Source organism: Lissotriton vulgaris, chromosome 1_1, assembly GCF_964263255.1.
Source record: "Lissotriton vulgaris chromosome 1_1, aLisVul1.2, whole genome shotgun sequence".
Lineage (NCBI taxonomy): Eukaryota > Metazoa > Chordata > Amphibia > Caudata > Salamandridae > Lissotriton > Lissotriton vulgaris.
The window spans coordinates 260,102,812-260,117,935 of record NC_141685.1 but is presented as its reverse complement, the minus strand read 5'-3'; the positions used below and the strand labels follow the sequence as shown (position 1 = coordinate 260,117,935).

The 15,124-nt window shown below is 49.9% G+C and overlaps 1 protein-coding gene across 1 annotated transcript in view; it reads right to left on the bottom strand.

The window, feature by feature from the left end:
* LOC147746872 (neutral amino acid transporter 9-like) overlaps window positions 1-15,124 on the bottom strand; it is a 316,543-nt gene that overhangs the window by 110,798 nt on the left and 190,621 nt on the right. The window contains exons 9-10 of the mRNA XM_086925062.1: window positions 7,771-7,875; window positions 1,613-1,761 (exon numbers count right to left, since the gene is read on the bottom strand). Coding sequence (XP_086781188.1) covers window positions 1,613-1,761; window positions 7,771-7,875 — 254 coding nt within the window. The remainder of the gene's footprint in view (window positions 1-1,612; window positions 1,762-7,770; window positions 7,876-15,124) is intronic.

The window sequence follows — 15,124 nt, the reverse complement described above, 5'->3', positions numbered from 1 at the left end:
GGGCGCGCTCTTTTCCCGCCCTGGAGTGGGCTGGCCTAGACACTGACGCGGCCGGCCACGCCCTTTGGGGCAGGCAGGGGCGGGTTTACGCCCGCCCTGAAGACGGATAAAAGGAGCAACAAGCCAAGAAAGTATCCTCTTGTTCCTGTGCTCTAAAGCTGCACCTCCTCGCTGCACGTGAGCTCGAGACGGAACGAAGAGCCAATTTTGACCCACCCACCAGCCCCTGAGGACAGCAAGTGGTTTTGAATAAAGTTTGATGTGGTAACGCTAATTTTTTGCAGGTTGTGATGATTGTCGTGATAACTTTTAATATGCAATAAAGAATGGTCAAATTGTAGTATGTTTTGCAAATAAAGTAATGATGCACTAGTGTTGATCAGTAATCATGCCTTTTAATAAGTTGTAATTGTTACTGTCTTTTAGTAATTTAGTCATTTAGTAATTTAGTTAGAATTGTCGTATTTATTTTGGTCGGGCGGTAAGGTCATGATCGGTGAGCAGTAATTGGAAGATCCCTATGGGTGGGCGTCACCCATTACGGATGGGAGCGCTCAAGGGAGGTGGCCATTGGCCCCTCAACGGGGAGGCGGTCCCTTCTAAGGATGGGCCGCCGAAAGAAAAGGAAAGGCGGTCAAGGCCCCTTCCTGGGTAGGAGGGGCTACAGCCCCCTCCTGGGGAATTTCCCAGGGCCAGGACATCTGCGACGGCAGATGTGGTAAGTTGTGTGGGGTTTGGGAGGGGGTCTACGCTACCTTCTAGATACCTCACACGAGTCCTCGGACGACCTTTAAATGGCGTCGAGTTTATTGGGGCCCCCGTCAAGTCAAGGGAAATTGGTAAATGCACTTGAGGTACACCTCTGTGCGGTCGCCCCTCACAAGTGAGGGGGATATGTCTGGTTTAGGGATCTTGACACCGGTTACGACCTTGCCGTTGGCCCTTAAACGTTAGGATGTACAATTTCAAGTTAAATGTTTTGTAGGATGTTAGTTCGGCTAGGAGAACCTTTGTATTAGAGAATATGTTAAGGTCAGCCAAACATCGCAATGTGGAAATGAAATTGTACATTAATATGAAACTGTTATTTTAATGTTTTAATTTTGTTTCATATTTTAATAAATACGGCCGGGAGGGTCACTCCCTCCCGTCTTCCAAAAGTTCAGAACCGTTTCCGGTGTCCCATCCTTGGGGATTGTGTTGAGAGGGGGTGGCGGGTATCTCAGCCATATGATTAGAGCGAGCTATTGTTTCTCTGTAAAAGGTTAATGATGATCTCATTGGCACCGCTGAAAGTTCCCACATGTGATGTAAAATATTTCCAATGTCTGTTCTCATATGAGGGCTGCACAGTCTTTGTAAGGCTCATATTCTGTACTGGAATAGTCAAGCTTCAGATGGCTATTTTCTCTTTCAAAAAGTCAATCATTCTCTTACCTCCATTAATGTGAAGGCTGCGCAATGCTCTAATTCCTAAAAGATCACAATGTTCCACTCCCTCTACTGGCACTGATTCCCCACAAAGAGGTTTTCATGCTTGTATCTTTACATGAGGTCTTACATCCCCTACCAGTGATAGTAAACTCCACTTTCAATCTTTCTAGTCCCTTACCTGGGATAGACGTTTTTGAAGAGCTCCTGGAATAGTTGGACTCTGATGATGAAGGCCAGGAGGGGGTAGACAGTGATGAGCTGAAAGAGCATCAGTAGCCGACCAATCATGCCCCACACGTCGCTGATGGGCAGGTTATCCAACAAATTCTGCAACAGAATAATAGAGCAGTGTTTCCCAGTGATCGAACTTTGAATGATTCATTTTAGGCAAGTCTGATCAGAAAGCAGAGGATCTTTAATGTATTGTCTGTGGTTTCGCCAGAATAAGAGCCAAAGGGATTGACAAAAGTACAAAGTACAGAGAATGTGAGTCTAAAAGGCTAAACATGTTTTGATCTGCAGCTAGTTTCTTCCAAGATGAAGTTTTCAGCCGAGTAGCAGATCTAAGTAGCGAGCTGAATGTATTTGCAGCAGATTCATGTGCCCACCCGAACTGCATGCATGCATACAATCGAAAATATGAATGTACAAGGAGCCCCCAGCAGCAATGTAACTGTCAGCCTTCAGTTGCGTATGCACTCTTTGAAAAAGCAAATGAAGTTTTGAAGTCACTCTTTAGTGCTGGCTGTGGGTTCACACTCGTTGGACCCGATTCATAGAATTACCTTAAGACTCAATCCTAAACTTACTACTATTTTGGTATTCTCAGAATGCACTTACTATTTTTGGTATTCACAGAAGTTAGGATTTTGTCTTGAGTTTATCTTAAGACAAACTTAAGACAGACTTAAGACAAACTTAAGACAGACTTAAGACAAATGTAAGACAGACTTAAGACAGACTTAAGACAAAATCCTATCTTAAGTCTGTTTTAAGTTTGTCTTAAGCTTGTCTTAAGACAAAATCCTAACTTCTGTGAATACCAAAAGTAGTAAGTTCATTCTGTGAATCGGGCCCTGTGTACCCAAAATGACAAGTTTTCTGGATATTTCCATTTCAGATGTGAGGCAAGATAGTACAATCCCAGATCAGGGACCACTAGCCTGTCGTTATCGGTAGGAAGTAGTTCTTTGGTCAGCGCAGTTCTACAGCACCCCTCTCCCAAATTAGATAAATCAGCAAGCTATCAGTCTTGGACAGATGGATTTAGGGAGCTGCCTACAACTAAACACCAACAAAACAGAAGTACTTATCATGGGCCCAAACCCGACGCATGAAACGACACCTGGTGGTCCCCCGAGGACGGGTCCTTCCGAGGGAAGCCCACCCACCCCCACAGACCACGCACGCAACCTGGGAATCATACTGGACTCCGAGCTCAAAATGGACCGCCAGATCCACTCTGTCTCGTCCTCCGGCTTCCATACCCTTCACCTCCTACATAAGACCTTCAAATGGATCCCCCTCGAACACAGAAAGACCGTCACTCACACCCTGGTCACCAACAGACTAGACTACGGCAACGCACTCTATGCCGAAATAAAAAAAAACCTCACCTGCAAGCTACAGAACATCCAGAACGCCGCCGCAAGACTGGTCCTCGACCTGCCATGATACTGCCTCATCTCACAGAACCTGCGCATACACCACTGGTCCCCATCAAAGGTAGTGTCACCTTTAATATGCTCACCCACGCACACAAGGCTTTCCACGACACCGGACCAGCATACCTGAACAACCGACTCAAATTCCACGCACCCCAGAGTCAAGTCAAGTCAAGTCAAGAGATTTATATAGCGCGCTACATACCCATAGGGTCTCAAGGCGCTAGAGGGAGGGTGGGGAATTAATTGTCAAATATCCAAGTTTTAAGTTGCTTTCTGAATGCTAGGTGGTTCTGGGTAAGGTGAAGGTGAGTGGGAAGTGAGTTCCAGGTTTTAGCTGCGAGGTAGGAGAAGGATCTACCTCCCATGGTGGTTTTGTTGATGCGAGGTACCGTGGCAAGGGCTTGTTTGGAGGATCGCAGCTGACGGGAGGGGGTGTAGAAGGACAATCGTGTGTTGAGGCATTCGGGCCCAAGATCGTAAAGTGCTTTGTGTGCGTGGGTTAGGAGGCGGAAAGTAATCCTCTTATTTACGGGGAGCCAGTGGAGGTTTTTCAGGTGACCAGAGATGTGTTCTTTACGCGGGATGTCTAGTATGAGCCTGGCTGAAGCGTTCTGGATGCGTTGGAGTTTTTTCTGGAGTTTTGCGGTGGTACCGGCGTATAGTGTGTTTCCGTAGTCCAAGCGGCTCGTGACCAGTGCGTGGGTGACCGTTTTTCTAGTTTCGGTGGGGATCCAGCGAAATGTTTTTTTGAGCATGCGAAGAATGTTGAAGCAGGATGATGAAACGGCGTTGACTTGTCTGGTCATCGAGAGTGAGGAGTCCAGGATGACGCCCAGGTTCCGTGCGTGGTCTGTCGGGATGGGGGCTTGTCCAAGGGCTTCTGGCCACCAAGAGTCATCCCAGGCAGAGGTGGAGGTGCCTAAGATGAGGACTTCTGTTTTGTCTGAGTTCAGTTTCAGACGGCTGTGCTTCATGCACTTGGCTACTTCTTTCATTCCTTTGTGTAAGTTGGTTTTGGCGGTATTAGGATCTTTGGTGAGTGATAGGATCAGTTGAGTGTCATCCGCGTAGGAGATGATGTTGAGATTGTGTAGGCGAGCGATGGCCGCAAGGGCGCTCATGTATACGTTGAAGAGGGTGGGGCTGAGTGACGATCCTTGTGGCACGCTGCAGATGACTTCAGAGGCCTTTGACTTGAATGGTGGGAGGCGGACTCTCTGTGTTCTTCCGGTGAGGAACGAGGTGATCCATTCTAGTGCTTTTCCTTGGATTCCTACGTCTCTGAGGCGCTGAAGAAGGGTGCTGTGACAGACTGTGTCTGAGGCAGCGGAGAGGTCGAGGAGGATGAGGACGACTGTGTCTCCATTGTCCAGTAGAGTTCGAATGTCGTCTGTTGCTGCGATGAGGGCGGTCTCAGTGCTGTGTTTGGCTCGGAAGCCGGACTGTGAGGAGTCGAGGGATTTGTTGGTTTCGAGGAAGGCGGCGAGCTGGTTGTTGACAGCTTTCTCAATTACTTTGGCCGGGAATGGAAGAAGCGAGATGGGACGGTAGTTTTTGAGTTCGGTGGGGTCAGCTGTGGGTTTTTTCAGAAGGGCGCTGAGTTATGCGTGTTTCCAGCTTTCCGGAAAGGTGGCGGAGTTGAGGGAGCAGTTGATGACATCTCGGAGGTGTGGTGCTATGATGGAGTCTGCTTTGTTGAAGATGTGGTGAGGGCATGGGTCAGTTGGGGATCCTGAGTGGATGGAGTTCATCAGGTGGATGGTGTCCTCAGTGGAGATTGGGGTCCAGTCGTTAAGGATGTTCAAGGGGGATGAGGGTCCTGCAGGAGATTGGGTGGGTTGGTCTTCGGGTCGGTTGTCGAAGCTGTTGTGGATGTCTGCGATTTTGTTGTGGAAGAAGGAAGCTAGGGAGTCGCAGAGGGCTTGGGAGGGGGTGATGTCGTTGGAGTTGGCTGATGGGTTGGTAAATTCTTTGACGATGTTGAATAGTTCCTTGCTGTTGTGGGCGTTGTTATCTAGACGGTCTTTGAGTGCGGCTTTCTTGGCAGATCGGATTAGTTGGTGGTGTATGCGGGTGGCGTTTTTGAAGGCGTCTCTGGTGCTGGTGTTGGGATCTTTTTTCCAGGCCTTTTCGAGGGAGCGACAGTGTTTCTTCGATTTCTTAAGATCATCGTTGAACCAGGATGCGTTTTTGCTGCCTAGCTTGATTTGGCGTTTTTTCAGCGGTGCTAGGATGTCGGCGCTGTAGGATAGCCATTGGGTGAGGTTGATGGCTGCTTGGTCGGGGTTTGAGGTGTGGGCGGGGGGGTTTAGTAGAAGCGATGAGGAGATCTGGTCGCTGGTGATTTTGTTCCAGTTTCTCCGCAGGGTGGGTTGAGGATGGTTGTGGATTGTGGTCTTATTGTAAGTAAAGTGAACGCAGCTGTGGTCCGTCCAGTGAAGAGCTGTGGTGTGACTGAATGAGACATATTTGCTGGAGGTGAAGATAGGGTCAAGAGTGTGACCTGCAATGTGGGTGGGGGTAGTGACGAGTTGTTTGAGTCCGAGGTTGGCGAGATTTTCCAGAAGGGTGGTGGCGTTGCTGTCGTTGCTCTTTTCCAGGTGAAAGTTGAGGTCTCCCAATAGAATGTATTCCTTGGAGGGGAGGGCGTGTGGGGTGATGAAGTCAGTGATGTCTTCACTGAATTGTGCGCGGGGTCCTGGAGGCCGGTAGAGGAGGGTGCCTCTGAGTGTGGTCTTAGGGTCGGTGTGGATTTGGAAGTGAAGGTGTTCGGCGCTAGCGAGGTCGACGTCTGAGCTGGTTGAGATTCGGATGGAATTCTTATGGACGATAGCGATGCCTCCTCCTGTATGCTTGATGCGGTCTTTCGGATGATCTTGTATCCTTCCGGAATGGCAATGGTGATGTCTGGGGCAGAAGAAGCATTCATCCATGTTTCTGTTAGGAAGGCGACGTCCGGTGAGAAGGTGTCGTCTAGTAGATGCCAGAGGTCGATGGCGTGCCTGTGGACCGAGCGGGTGTTGAGCAGAATGCATTTAAGGTGGTTGGTGTCAGATCTCTGGTTGGTGTTCGTGGATGAGGAGTTGTTCTTGGAGCCGTTGAACTTGCAGGAGTTGCAAGAGAAGGGTCCATGGGTGTGTCCAGGAGCGGCTTGGACGCAGTTGGGGGAGCGGCCGGGGTTAAGGGCTAGGAGGGTGGTGGCATCGTAGGTGATGTGGGTGGGCTGGGCATTACGGGGACCAGGGGGTCTGGCGCTGGGCGCGGACGGGCGTAGACGGGCTTACCTTTAGCGCACCTTCGGCGCGACTGGGGCGCGATCGCTGCGCGTGAACGCTGCGCGTTGGGTCATAGGTCATAAATGGGAAGTGGAAAGGAGGAGGGGCGAGGGCGTCTCAGCTGGGAGGCGGGGTGGGCTTACGAGGACAACAACAAGAAACAATAAACAAAATGGCAGCGGAGGGGAGGGCAGAGCACAGCGCCGGGGGTAAACGCGCTCTAATGTTAAAATTAATGCAGTGGAAGCGAGGCGAAGCGCTAAAATACAATAACAATTGCAAGCAACACGTGGAAGCGAGGCGAACCGCTACAATGCAATTACAAATGCAGGCAACACAACGATACCAGGTCTCTCCAGGGAGACTAGGGGAGCGACCTCTCAGCGAGCAGCAGCAGAAGACCCTACGATCTGCCCAGCTCTCTTAAGCTGTGGTCCCCCGCACTCGAAAGACTAGAACGTGAGGCCACTCCTTCTCCTTCCTCACGGCCCGAGCCTGGAAAGCTCTGCCTCTCCACCTCAGACAGACAACATCGCTACCCATCTTCGCAAGAAACCTCAAAACCTGGCTCTTCGACAGCACCCCTTCCTTAATGGACTGGAGCCTGCTAACCCCCCTCCAGAGCCTTGAGACCCTTACTGGTGAGTAGTCACGCTTAACAAACGCCTGATTGAGGGACCAATAACTGGGAGTGCTGCAATATACCTTAGAAGGTGTGGGAGGAACATGATCTTGTAGAGCGCAACCCTGCCCTTACCAGATGCTGAGAGAGTCAACCAGAAATGGATGGACTGCTGTAGGGATATTAGAGGTGTCCTGATATAGCCCTTTAAGATGCCAGCAATGGTGTGATGGATGTGAATTCCCAGGTATGAAATGTGGCCGGCTCCAAACGAAGTTCATGTCCTACTTCGGGTGGAATTTCTTGTATTGTCGGGGCATGTATTGGGAACACATTTGACTTATCCCAATTCCTGCTAAGGCCTGATAGGTGACCAAAGTCCTCTAAAGCTTTAAAGGCACCCTCTGTGTCAGAGTGTTTGGTTTGGAGGAACAACAAGATGTCATCCACTTAGTGGGAGATATAGAGGGGGAGGTCGTCACCCACCTACTTGATGTCTTCTGTTAATCACTTTTCTTTCAACATCAAAACAAGAAAGGTAACTGGACTACATTTGGCTCAAAAACGTTAACTACAGGATGAACACCCCATACTCTTGCTAATGTCACACAAGCAATGAGCCATTGCTGCTTAAACTTCTGACATCAATTATTTATGAACCTTTAAACATCTTAAAAACTCTCTGTAACCTGATACAAATAGTAGTTGTAAGGATAACCTCAAGAGTACTGATATAGCAACATGTCCACTGGCTCAGCTTTGAGTCACTTACCTGAGCAATACAGTTCTTGGCAATTGGGAAGCTGACGTAGAAGATCATTCCTACGTAGAGGTAAGTCAGGCACACCAAGAGGTACCCAATGCTGAGATCTCGTACCTGAAATGTAAGAGGACAAGAATCACAAGCAGGACATGTATGCATGTGTTCCGGCACATGTGCATTGCATTTATTCAGGTGTTTTTGTAGTGGGGTTTGGCTCCTTGGTCTCAGGTGGGCAGTGTAGATTTGTGCTTTGCAGGGTTTACTTTCATGTAGGTCACTGATTATCTGCACTCATGGAGGCACTAGAAGAATAACAGTCAGTTACCTTGTTACAGTATCACATACTAGAGATCCAGGAGGCAGATTGGGTTATTGTTTCACCAAGTTTCAATAGAGCTCTCCTGATAATGCAGTTAGACACCTCAAATTAATGTTCACTATATCGTTATTTGTTTTATTTCACTTCTGAGTCCAATGTTCTCTGTTTAAAATGAATAAGGAGGGGAGCAGAGGCCTCAGGGTAAGGGAGGGTTAGGAGTTTGGAAGAAAAGAGATGGGGCAAATCCTTTGTCGGTTAGCCATAAAACTTACTGCCAGATTCACAAGATTTTGCCTTGCCTTGTGCCATGCAAAGTGATTCAGGGTGACAAAAAACCTAGAATGAGATTCAGCAAGCCACCCAAGACCACCTTGCGTGGCCCTGTGAGGCTTGGGAAATCTGAAGTAAAGCAAGGCAGCGCAAATCGCTGCCTTGCGTTACTCTTATTTTATTTACTTTTAAAGTTTTATATAGCGCAAACATGGCCACCAAGGGTATCAGAGCGCTTTACAGTGTATACATCAAGAAGAGTACAAGCAAACAGAGCAACATCAACAAAAACTACAGATTAACAGTTTAAAAATTGTCCGAGCATTCTCGTGAGCCCGTAGCTGGCCACAAATCGATGTCTCTGGCCCCTGAATCAGATGGAGAGGCCAGGCTGAGGCAAACATTTCTTCATCAGGAGCCCTTTGACTTCTTTTTTGAAGAGGACCATGGAGGAGTTTACCCTGACTTCAGGTGGGAAGGGAGCTCCAGATCCTCTTTGCCATACCTGAGAAGGTTCGACTGCAGGTCTTTTTTTCTTACATTTTTGTGGTTTGAGCAAAAGGGTGCTGGCGCTTCTGGAGGCTCTGGAACCACACGAGAGCTCCAGTTTCTGTGCGAGGTACAGCGGGGTCTTGAAGTGTATGGCTTTTGTGTGCCATGCATGAAATTTTTAACTGTATCCGAGCTTCATATGAAAGCCAGTTCAGGGCGAGCAAAAGTCCGGAGAAATATGGTTGAATCTTTTAGTGCCAGGTATGAGCCTAGCAGCAGAATTGAGGGCAACCCTAAGAGGAGCTGTCTTTACTCTAGGCAATCCGGAAAGTGTTGCGCTACCACAGTCCAGCTTTGAGACTCTGACTCTGTTGGACACGGTCGCTCCCTCCTGTCCTGCTCTTCCCTTAACGCTGGCTGGGTATCGTTAGCGCTGCTACTGTGCCTACTTTGACTGAAGCATTATTAAACTGCGCCTCTGCTTGCTTGAATTTGCTGTACTTCGCTAGCGCTGTGAGAGTGCCTACATCGATTGAAGCTTGTTATTTTTCACAGTGCCTTGCTCCTAGATATAGCGCTTTGTCTGTCTGCTTGACTGTCTGCGCCCCGCTACTCACCACAGATTAATTAATTAACTATTTATCCCCAACCCGGTCGGCTATTGCCTTTGAGCCGCCATTACCTGGGTTGTTGTTGTTGTGGCCAGAGCCCGCCCCCTACACCACGCACCCGCCTCCCATCAGCTCCTCCCTCGCCCCTCCCCCTACACTATCCTTATATGACAGATGCAATAGCGCGCAGTGTCCACGCGCAGCGTCCACGCCCCAGTCGCGCCGAAGGTGCGCCAAAGGTAAGCCCGTCTACGCCCGTCCGCGCCTGGACCGCGCCCAGCGCCATACCCCCTGGTCCTCGTAATGCCCACCCCTCCCGCATTACTTACGATGCCACCACCCTCCTAGCCCTTAACCCCGGCCGTTCCCCCAACTGCGTCCAAGCCGCTCCTGGACACACCCATGGACCCTTCTCTTGCAACTCCTGCAAGTTCGACGGCACCAAGAACAACTCCTCATCTACGAACACACAACAGATATCCGACCCCAACCACCTACTATGCATCCTGCTCAACACCCGCTCATCCACAGGCACGCCATCGACCTCTGGAATCTACTAGACACCATCTCTCCGGACGTCGCCTTCCTAACAGAAACATGGATGAACGCCACATCAGCCCCAGACATCACCATTGCCATCCCGGAAGGCTATAAGATCATTCGCAAGGACCGTACAGGCCACACAGGAGGAGGCATCGCTATCGTCCATAAGAAATCCATCCGCATCTCAACCAGCTCAGACGTCAATCTCGCCAACTCTGAACACCTTCACTTCCAGATCCACACCGACCCCAAGACCACGCTCAGAGGCACCCTCCTTTACAGACCACCAGGACCCCGCGCACAATTTAGTGAAGACATCACGGACTTCATCACTCCACACGCGCTCCCCTCCGAGGAGTACATCCTTTTGGGAGACCTCAACTTTCACCTTGAAAAGAACAACGACCGCAACACCACCACCCTTTTGGACAACCTCGCCAACCTCGGACTTAAACAACTTGTCACTACCCCCACCCACATCGCAGGTCACACACTCGACCCTATCTTCACCTCCAGCAAACATGTCTCCTTCAGCCACACCACAGCTCTCCTTTGGACTGACCACAGCTGCGTTCACTTTACCTACAACAAGCCCACATCCAACATCCACCCCCAACCCACTCTGCAAAGAAACTGGAACAAAATCACCATCGACCAGATCTCCTCATCGCTTCTGCAAAACCCCCCAGCCCACTCCTCAAACCCAGACCAAGCAGCCACCAACCTCACCCAATGGTTATCCAACAGCGCCGACATCCTAGCACCACTGAAAAAACGACAAATCAAACTAGGCAGCAAGAAGGCCTCCTGGTTCAACGATGATCTTCAGAAATCCAAGAAACTCTGTCGCTCCCTTGAGAAGGCCTGGAAAAAAGACCCAACCACCAGCACCAAGGACGCCTTCAAAAACGCCACCCGCATACACCACCAACTGATCCGGAATGCCAAGAAAGCCGCTTTCAAAGACCGACTAGATAACAACGCCCACAACAGCAAGGAATTATTCAACATCGTCAAGGAATTTACCAACCCCTCGGCCAACTCCAACGACATCATCCCCTCTCAAGCCCTCTGCGACTCCCTAGCCTCATTCTTCCACAACAAAATTGCAGACATCCACAACAGCTTCGACAACCGACCCAGTGACCAACCCACCCAACCCCCTGCAGGACCCCCACCCCCCGAATATCCTCAATGACTGGAAGCCAATCTCCACTGAGGACACCATCCGTCTGATGAACTCTATCCACTCAGGATCCCCCACAGACCCATGCCCTCACCACATCTTCAACAAAGCAGACTCCATCATAGCACCACACCTCCGAGACGTCATCAACTGCTCCCTCAAATCAGGCACCTTCCCGGAAAGCTGGAAACATGCCGAGCTCAGCGCCCTTCTGAAGAAACCCACAGCTGACCCCACCGAACTCAAAAACTACCGCCCCATCTCGCTCCTCCCATTCCCGGCCAAAGTCATCGAGAAAGCTGTCAACAACCAGCTCGCCGCCTTCCTCGAAACCAACAAATCCCTCGACTCCTCACAATCCGGCTTCCGAGCCAAGCACAGCACTGAAACCGCCCTCATCGCAGCAACAGACGACATTCGAACTCTACTGGACAATGGAGACACAGTCGCCCTCATCCTCCTCGACCTCTCCGCAGCCTTCGACACGGTCTGTCATAGCACCCTTTTACAACGCCTCAGAAACGTCGGAATCCAAGGAAAAGCACTGGAATGGATCACCTCGTTCCTCACCGGAAGAACCCAGAGAGTCCGCCTTCCACCATTCAAGTCAGAGGCCACTGAAGTCATCTGCGGCGTACCACAAGGATCTTCCCTTAGCCCCACCCTCTTCAACGTATACATGAGCCCCCTCGCGGTCATCGCACACCAACACAACCTCAACATCATCTCCTACGCCGACGACACTCAACTGATCCTATCACTCTCCAGAGACCCTAACACCGCCAAAACCAACCTGCATGAAGGAATGAAAGAAGTAGCCGAATGGATGAAACACAGCTGTCTGAAACTGAACTCAGACAAAACAGAAGTCCTCATCCTAGGCACCTCCCCCTCCGCCTGGGATGACTCTTGGTGGCCAGAGGCCCTTGGAAAAGCACCCATCCCGACGGACCACGCACGGAACCTGGGCGTCATCCTGGATTCCTCACTCTCGATGAACAGACAAGTCAACGCCGTTTCTTCATCTTGCTTCAACATTCTTCGCATGCTCAAAAAAACATTTAGCTGGATCCCCACCGAAACTAGAAAAACAGTCACCCACGCTCTGGTCATGAGCCGACTGGACTACGGAAACACCCTTTACGCCGGTACCACCGCAAAACTCCAGAAAAAACTCCAACGCATCCAGAACACTTCAGCTAGGCTCATATTAGACATCCCGCGTAAAGAACACATCTCTGGTCACCTGAAAAGCCTCCACTGGCTCCCCGTCAATAAGAGGATTACTTTCCGACTCCTAACCCACGCACACAAAGCACTCTACGAAATTGGACCCGAATGCCTCAACACACGACTGTCCTTCTACACCCCCCCCCGCCAGCTACGATCCTCCAACCAGGCCCTTGCCACTGTACCTCGCACCAACAAAACCACCATGGGAGGTAGATCCTTCTCCTACCTGGCAGCTAAAACCTGGAACTCACTTCCCACTCACCTTCGCCTTACTCAGAACCACCTAACATTCAGAAAGCAACTTAAAACGTGGATATTTGACAAGTAAGTCCCCACCCCTCTCCAAGCGCCTTGAGACCCTCTGGGTATGTAGCGCGCTATATAAATTTATTGACTTGACTTGACTTGACTCTGCCCTGGGAAGGTGTTCCATAGGTGGAGCGGAGCGTGGGTGTTCCCATGCATCAAACTATGGATTTTGAGGCATTACCAGATTTACCAGGACAGGTAAACCTGGGAATGCTTCAAAATTCTATACCTTCCTAGGGGAAGAGAAATATCTTTATTTATTCTTGCTGTTTCCTCTTTCTAAGTGTGCTGCAGAAGAAAGAGGAACATGCCTCTGAGGATTGTTTTTGTGCAGGAAAAGGTACATCCTGTATACAAAGCAGGCACACTGGCACCACTGCACAAGGGAGCCTGCGTTGGTACAAGGCAGCACAATGTCCCCCAGCACAAGGAGAGGACAGACATGTCCTATGTGATGTTAAATATGGTGCATTCCTGTCCTCTCCCTTTCACGCAGTGCAACAAGGCCTCTTGCTGCGTTGCATTGTGTGAAAGTATGATAAATCTAGCTGTTGAGGTTGCAGCTTTATCACATGGATCCTCCCCCAGGAAGACAACATTGGTCACCACAATCTTGCCACTCCACCATGACCATTCACCGCCATCTCTCCAAATTTACGGTTAAAGAAAATCATTTAAAACGTCCTCTCATGGAACACAGTTGGGAGCTTTTTATTGACACCTTTGGCATCTGCATCTTTCTAGAGACACTTTTGCACTGTAGGAGTGTCACTTTTTTTACGTTCCGGTGGCGGAATGTGGCACAGCATATTTACAAGGCCAGATAAAGCCACTTTACGTGGCTTTTCATGGCCTTGTAAATATGTGCTACTTTCTCGCAGAACACTTTGTGAAAGGGACATTTAATGGGTGTTGCTGTGGGTGTTCCCACGGAACACCCATGGAATCTGAAGCATTCCAAGATTTACGACGAATCGTAAACCTGGGTACGTGTCAGACTCTAACGCCACCCTGGGGTGGCTTAAGGGAGGCGCAATGAAGAGAAATGTTTTCAGTCTCCTCATTTTTTCCTTTATCTATGTGTGCTGCTTTCTACAGTACACATAGAAAGAGAAAAACGCCTGAATGGATTGATTTTGTGCATGAAGGTACCATGCAGGCACCCTTGCACCATGATGCAAGGGTGACTGCGTTGGCGTATAAAAGCCCATTGTGCACCAGCGCAGGGGCAAAGGGCAGCGCTGCCCTGCACCAAAACCTAATGAATGAGGCCCATGGTGTGTGGAGCCAGTACATAGGTCAGGGTTCACCATCTATTCTTGCCCCGCATCTTTAGGTGGTATGGTTAGGCCTGCTGGAGGCTTGGTTATGTGGATAAAAAATGTACTAGCCCTACATATTACAAGGCTTGATATAAATTATGGGGCTGTTTCTTCTTGGTACATTTTTAATGTTTACAACAGGCCTAGTAAGGTACACAAAATATCTAACACTGTGTATATTTTGGAAAAAGCCTTAGATTCCCTTTCATACAAAGATAGGGTAATTATTGTCGGTGACATCAATGTTACTTTCAAACCCTATGGCCCTGAGCCTCTAAAACTAATGAAAACGATGCAGCTTGGGGTGTTCCTCAGCTAGATCTGCTACTAGATGTTCTCCCATTGCTGATCAATTGACTCTTCACTTTGGCCTCGGGGCTTGTAATGGTAGTTCCCATTCGGACCTCCGTGGTGCCATACTTTTAAGCGTGGTTCACAAAAGAGCTGCATTGATTATATATTCCTGTCCCTTTCGATTTGGCCATCCCTCATGGACATGATAGATATTGAGGGTCATGACAGCGACCACAATGCTCTCCATCTTTCTCTAAGCTAGTTCAAATATATTGCTCACCAGTGTGCTTCCCCGAATTCTGAGGCTGCCCTGCCAGATACCAAGTGGGCCTTAAAATAAGAGATTGAGGGGGGGGCCTGGCCAAGATGGCGGCAGAGTAGCAGCGATCTCATGGAGCTCCGCTGAACAGGGCCGAAAAGCAGCGGCTCTAGTGGCAATCCTGGGCTGCTGGTGGCTTGCGGAGGAGGTGGTACTGACGCTGACTACAGGAATGCCCGATGGTCCGAGTGCCAACCGCCCCATAGAGAGCGGCACTGCACGACCCGACAAGGCTTCCAAGGCAGTGGCCTCTGAACTTCAGCTGCGAGGTGCCAGAAGCTCTGACGGTGCGGCAGAGGAGGCCCCGGGCGTGCTGCGGAGTTTGGCTGGAATCAGAGGTCCCAGGCGAGCAACAGAATCAGGCTGGAACCCAGGACTGGGAAGCAGCAGAGGCCCCAAGTGACCGCCGGAGTCAGGTGAGGCCTCGTAAGAGACTGGTGGGCGCTGGCGGGCGGACCGGGCTGT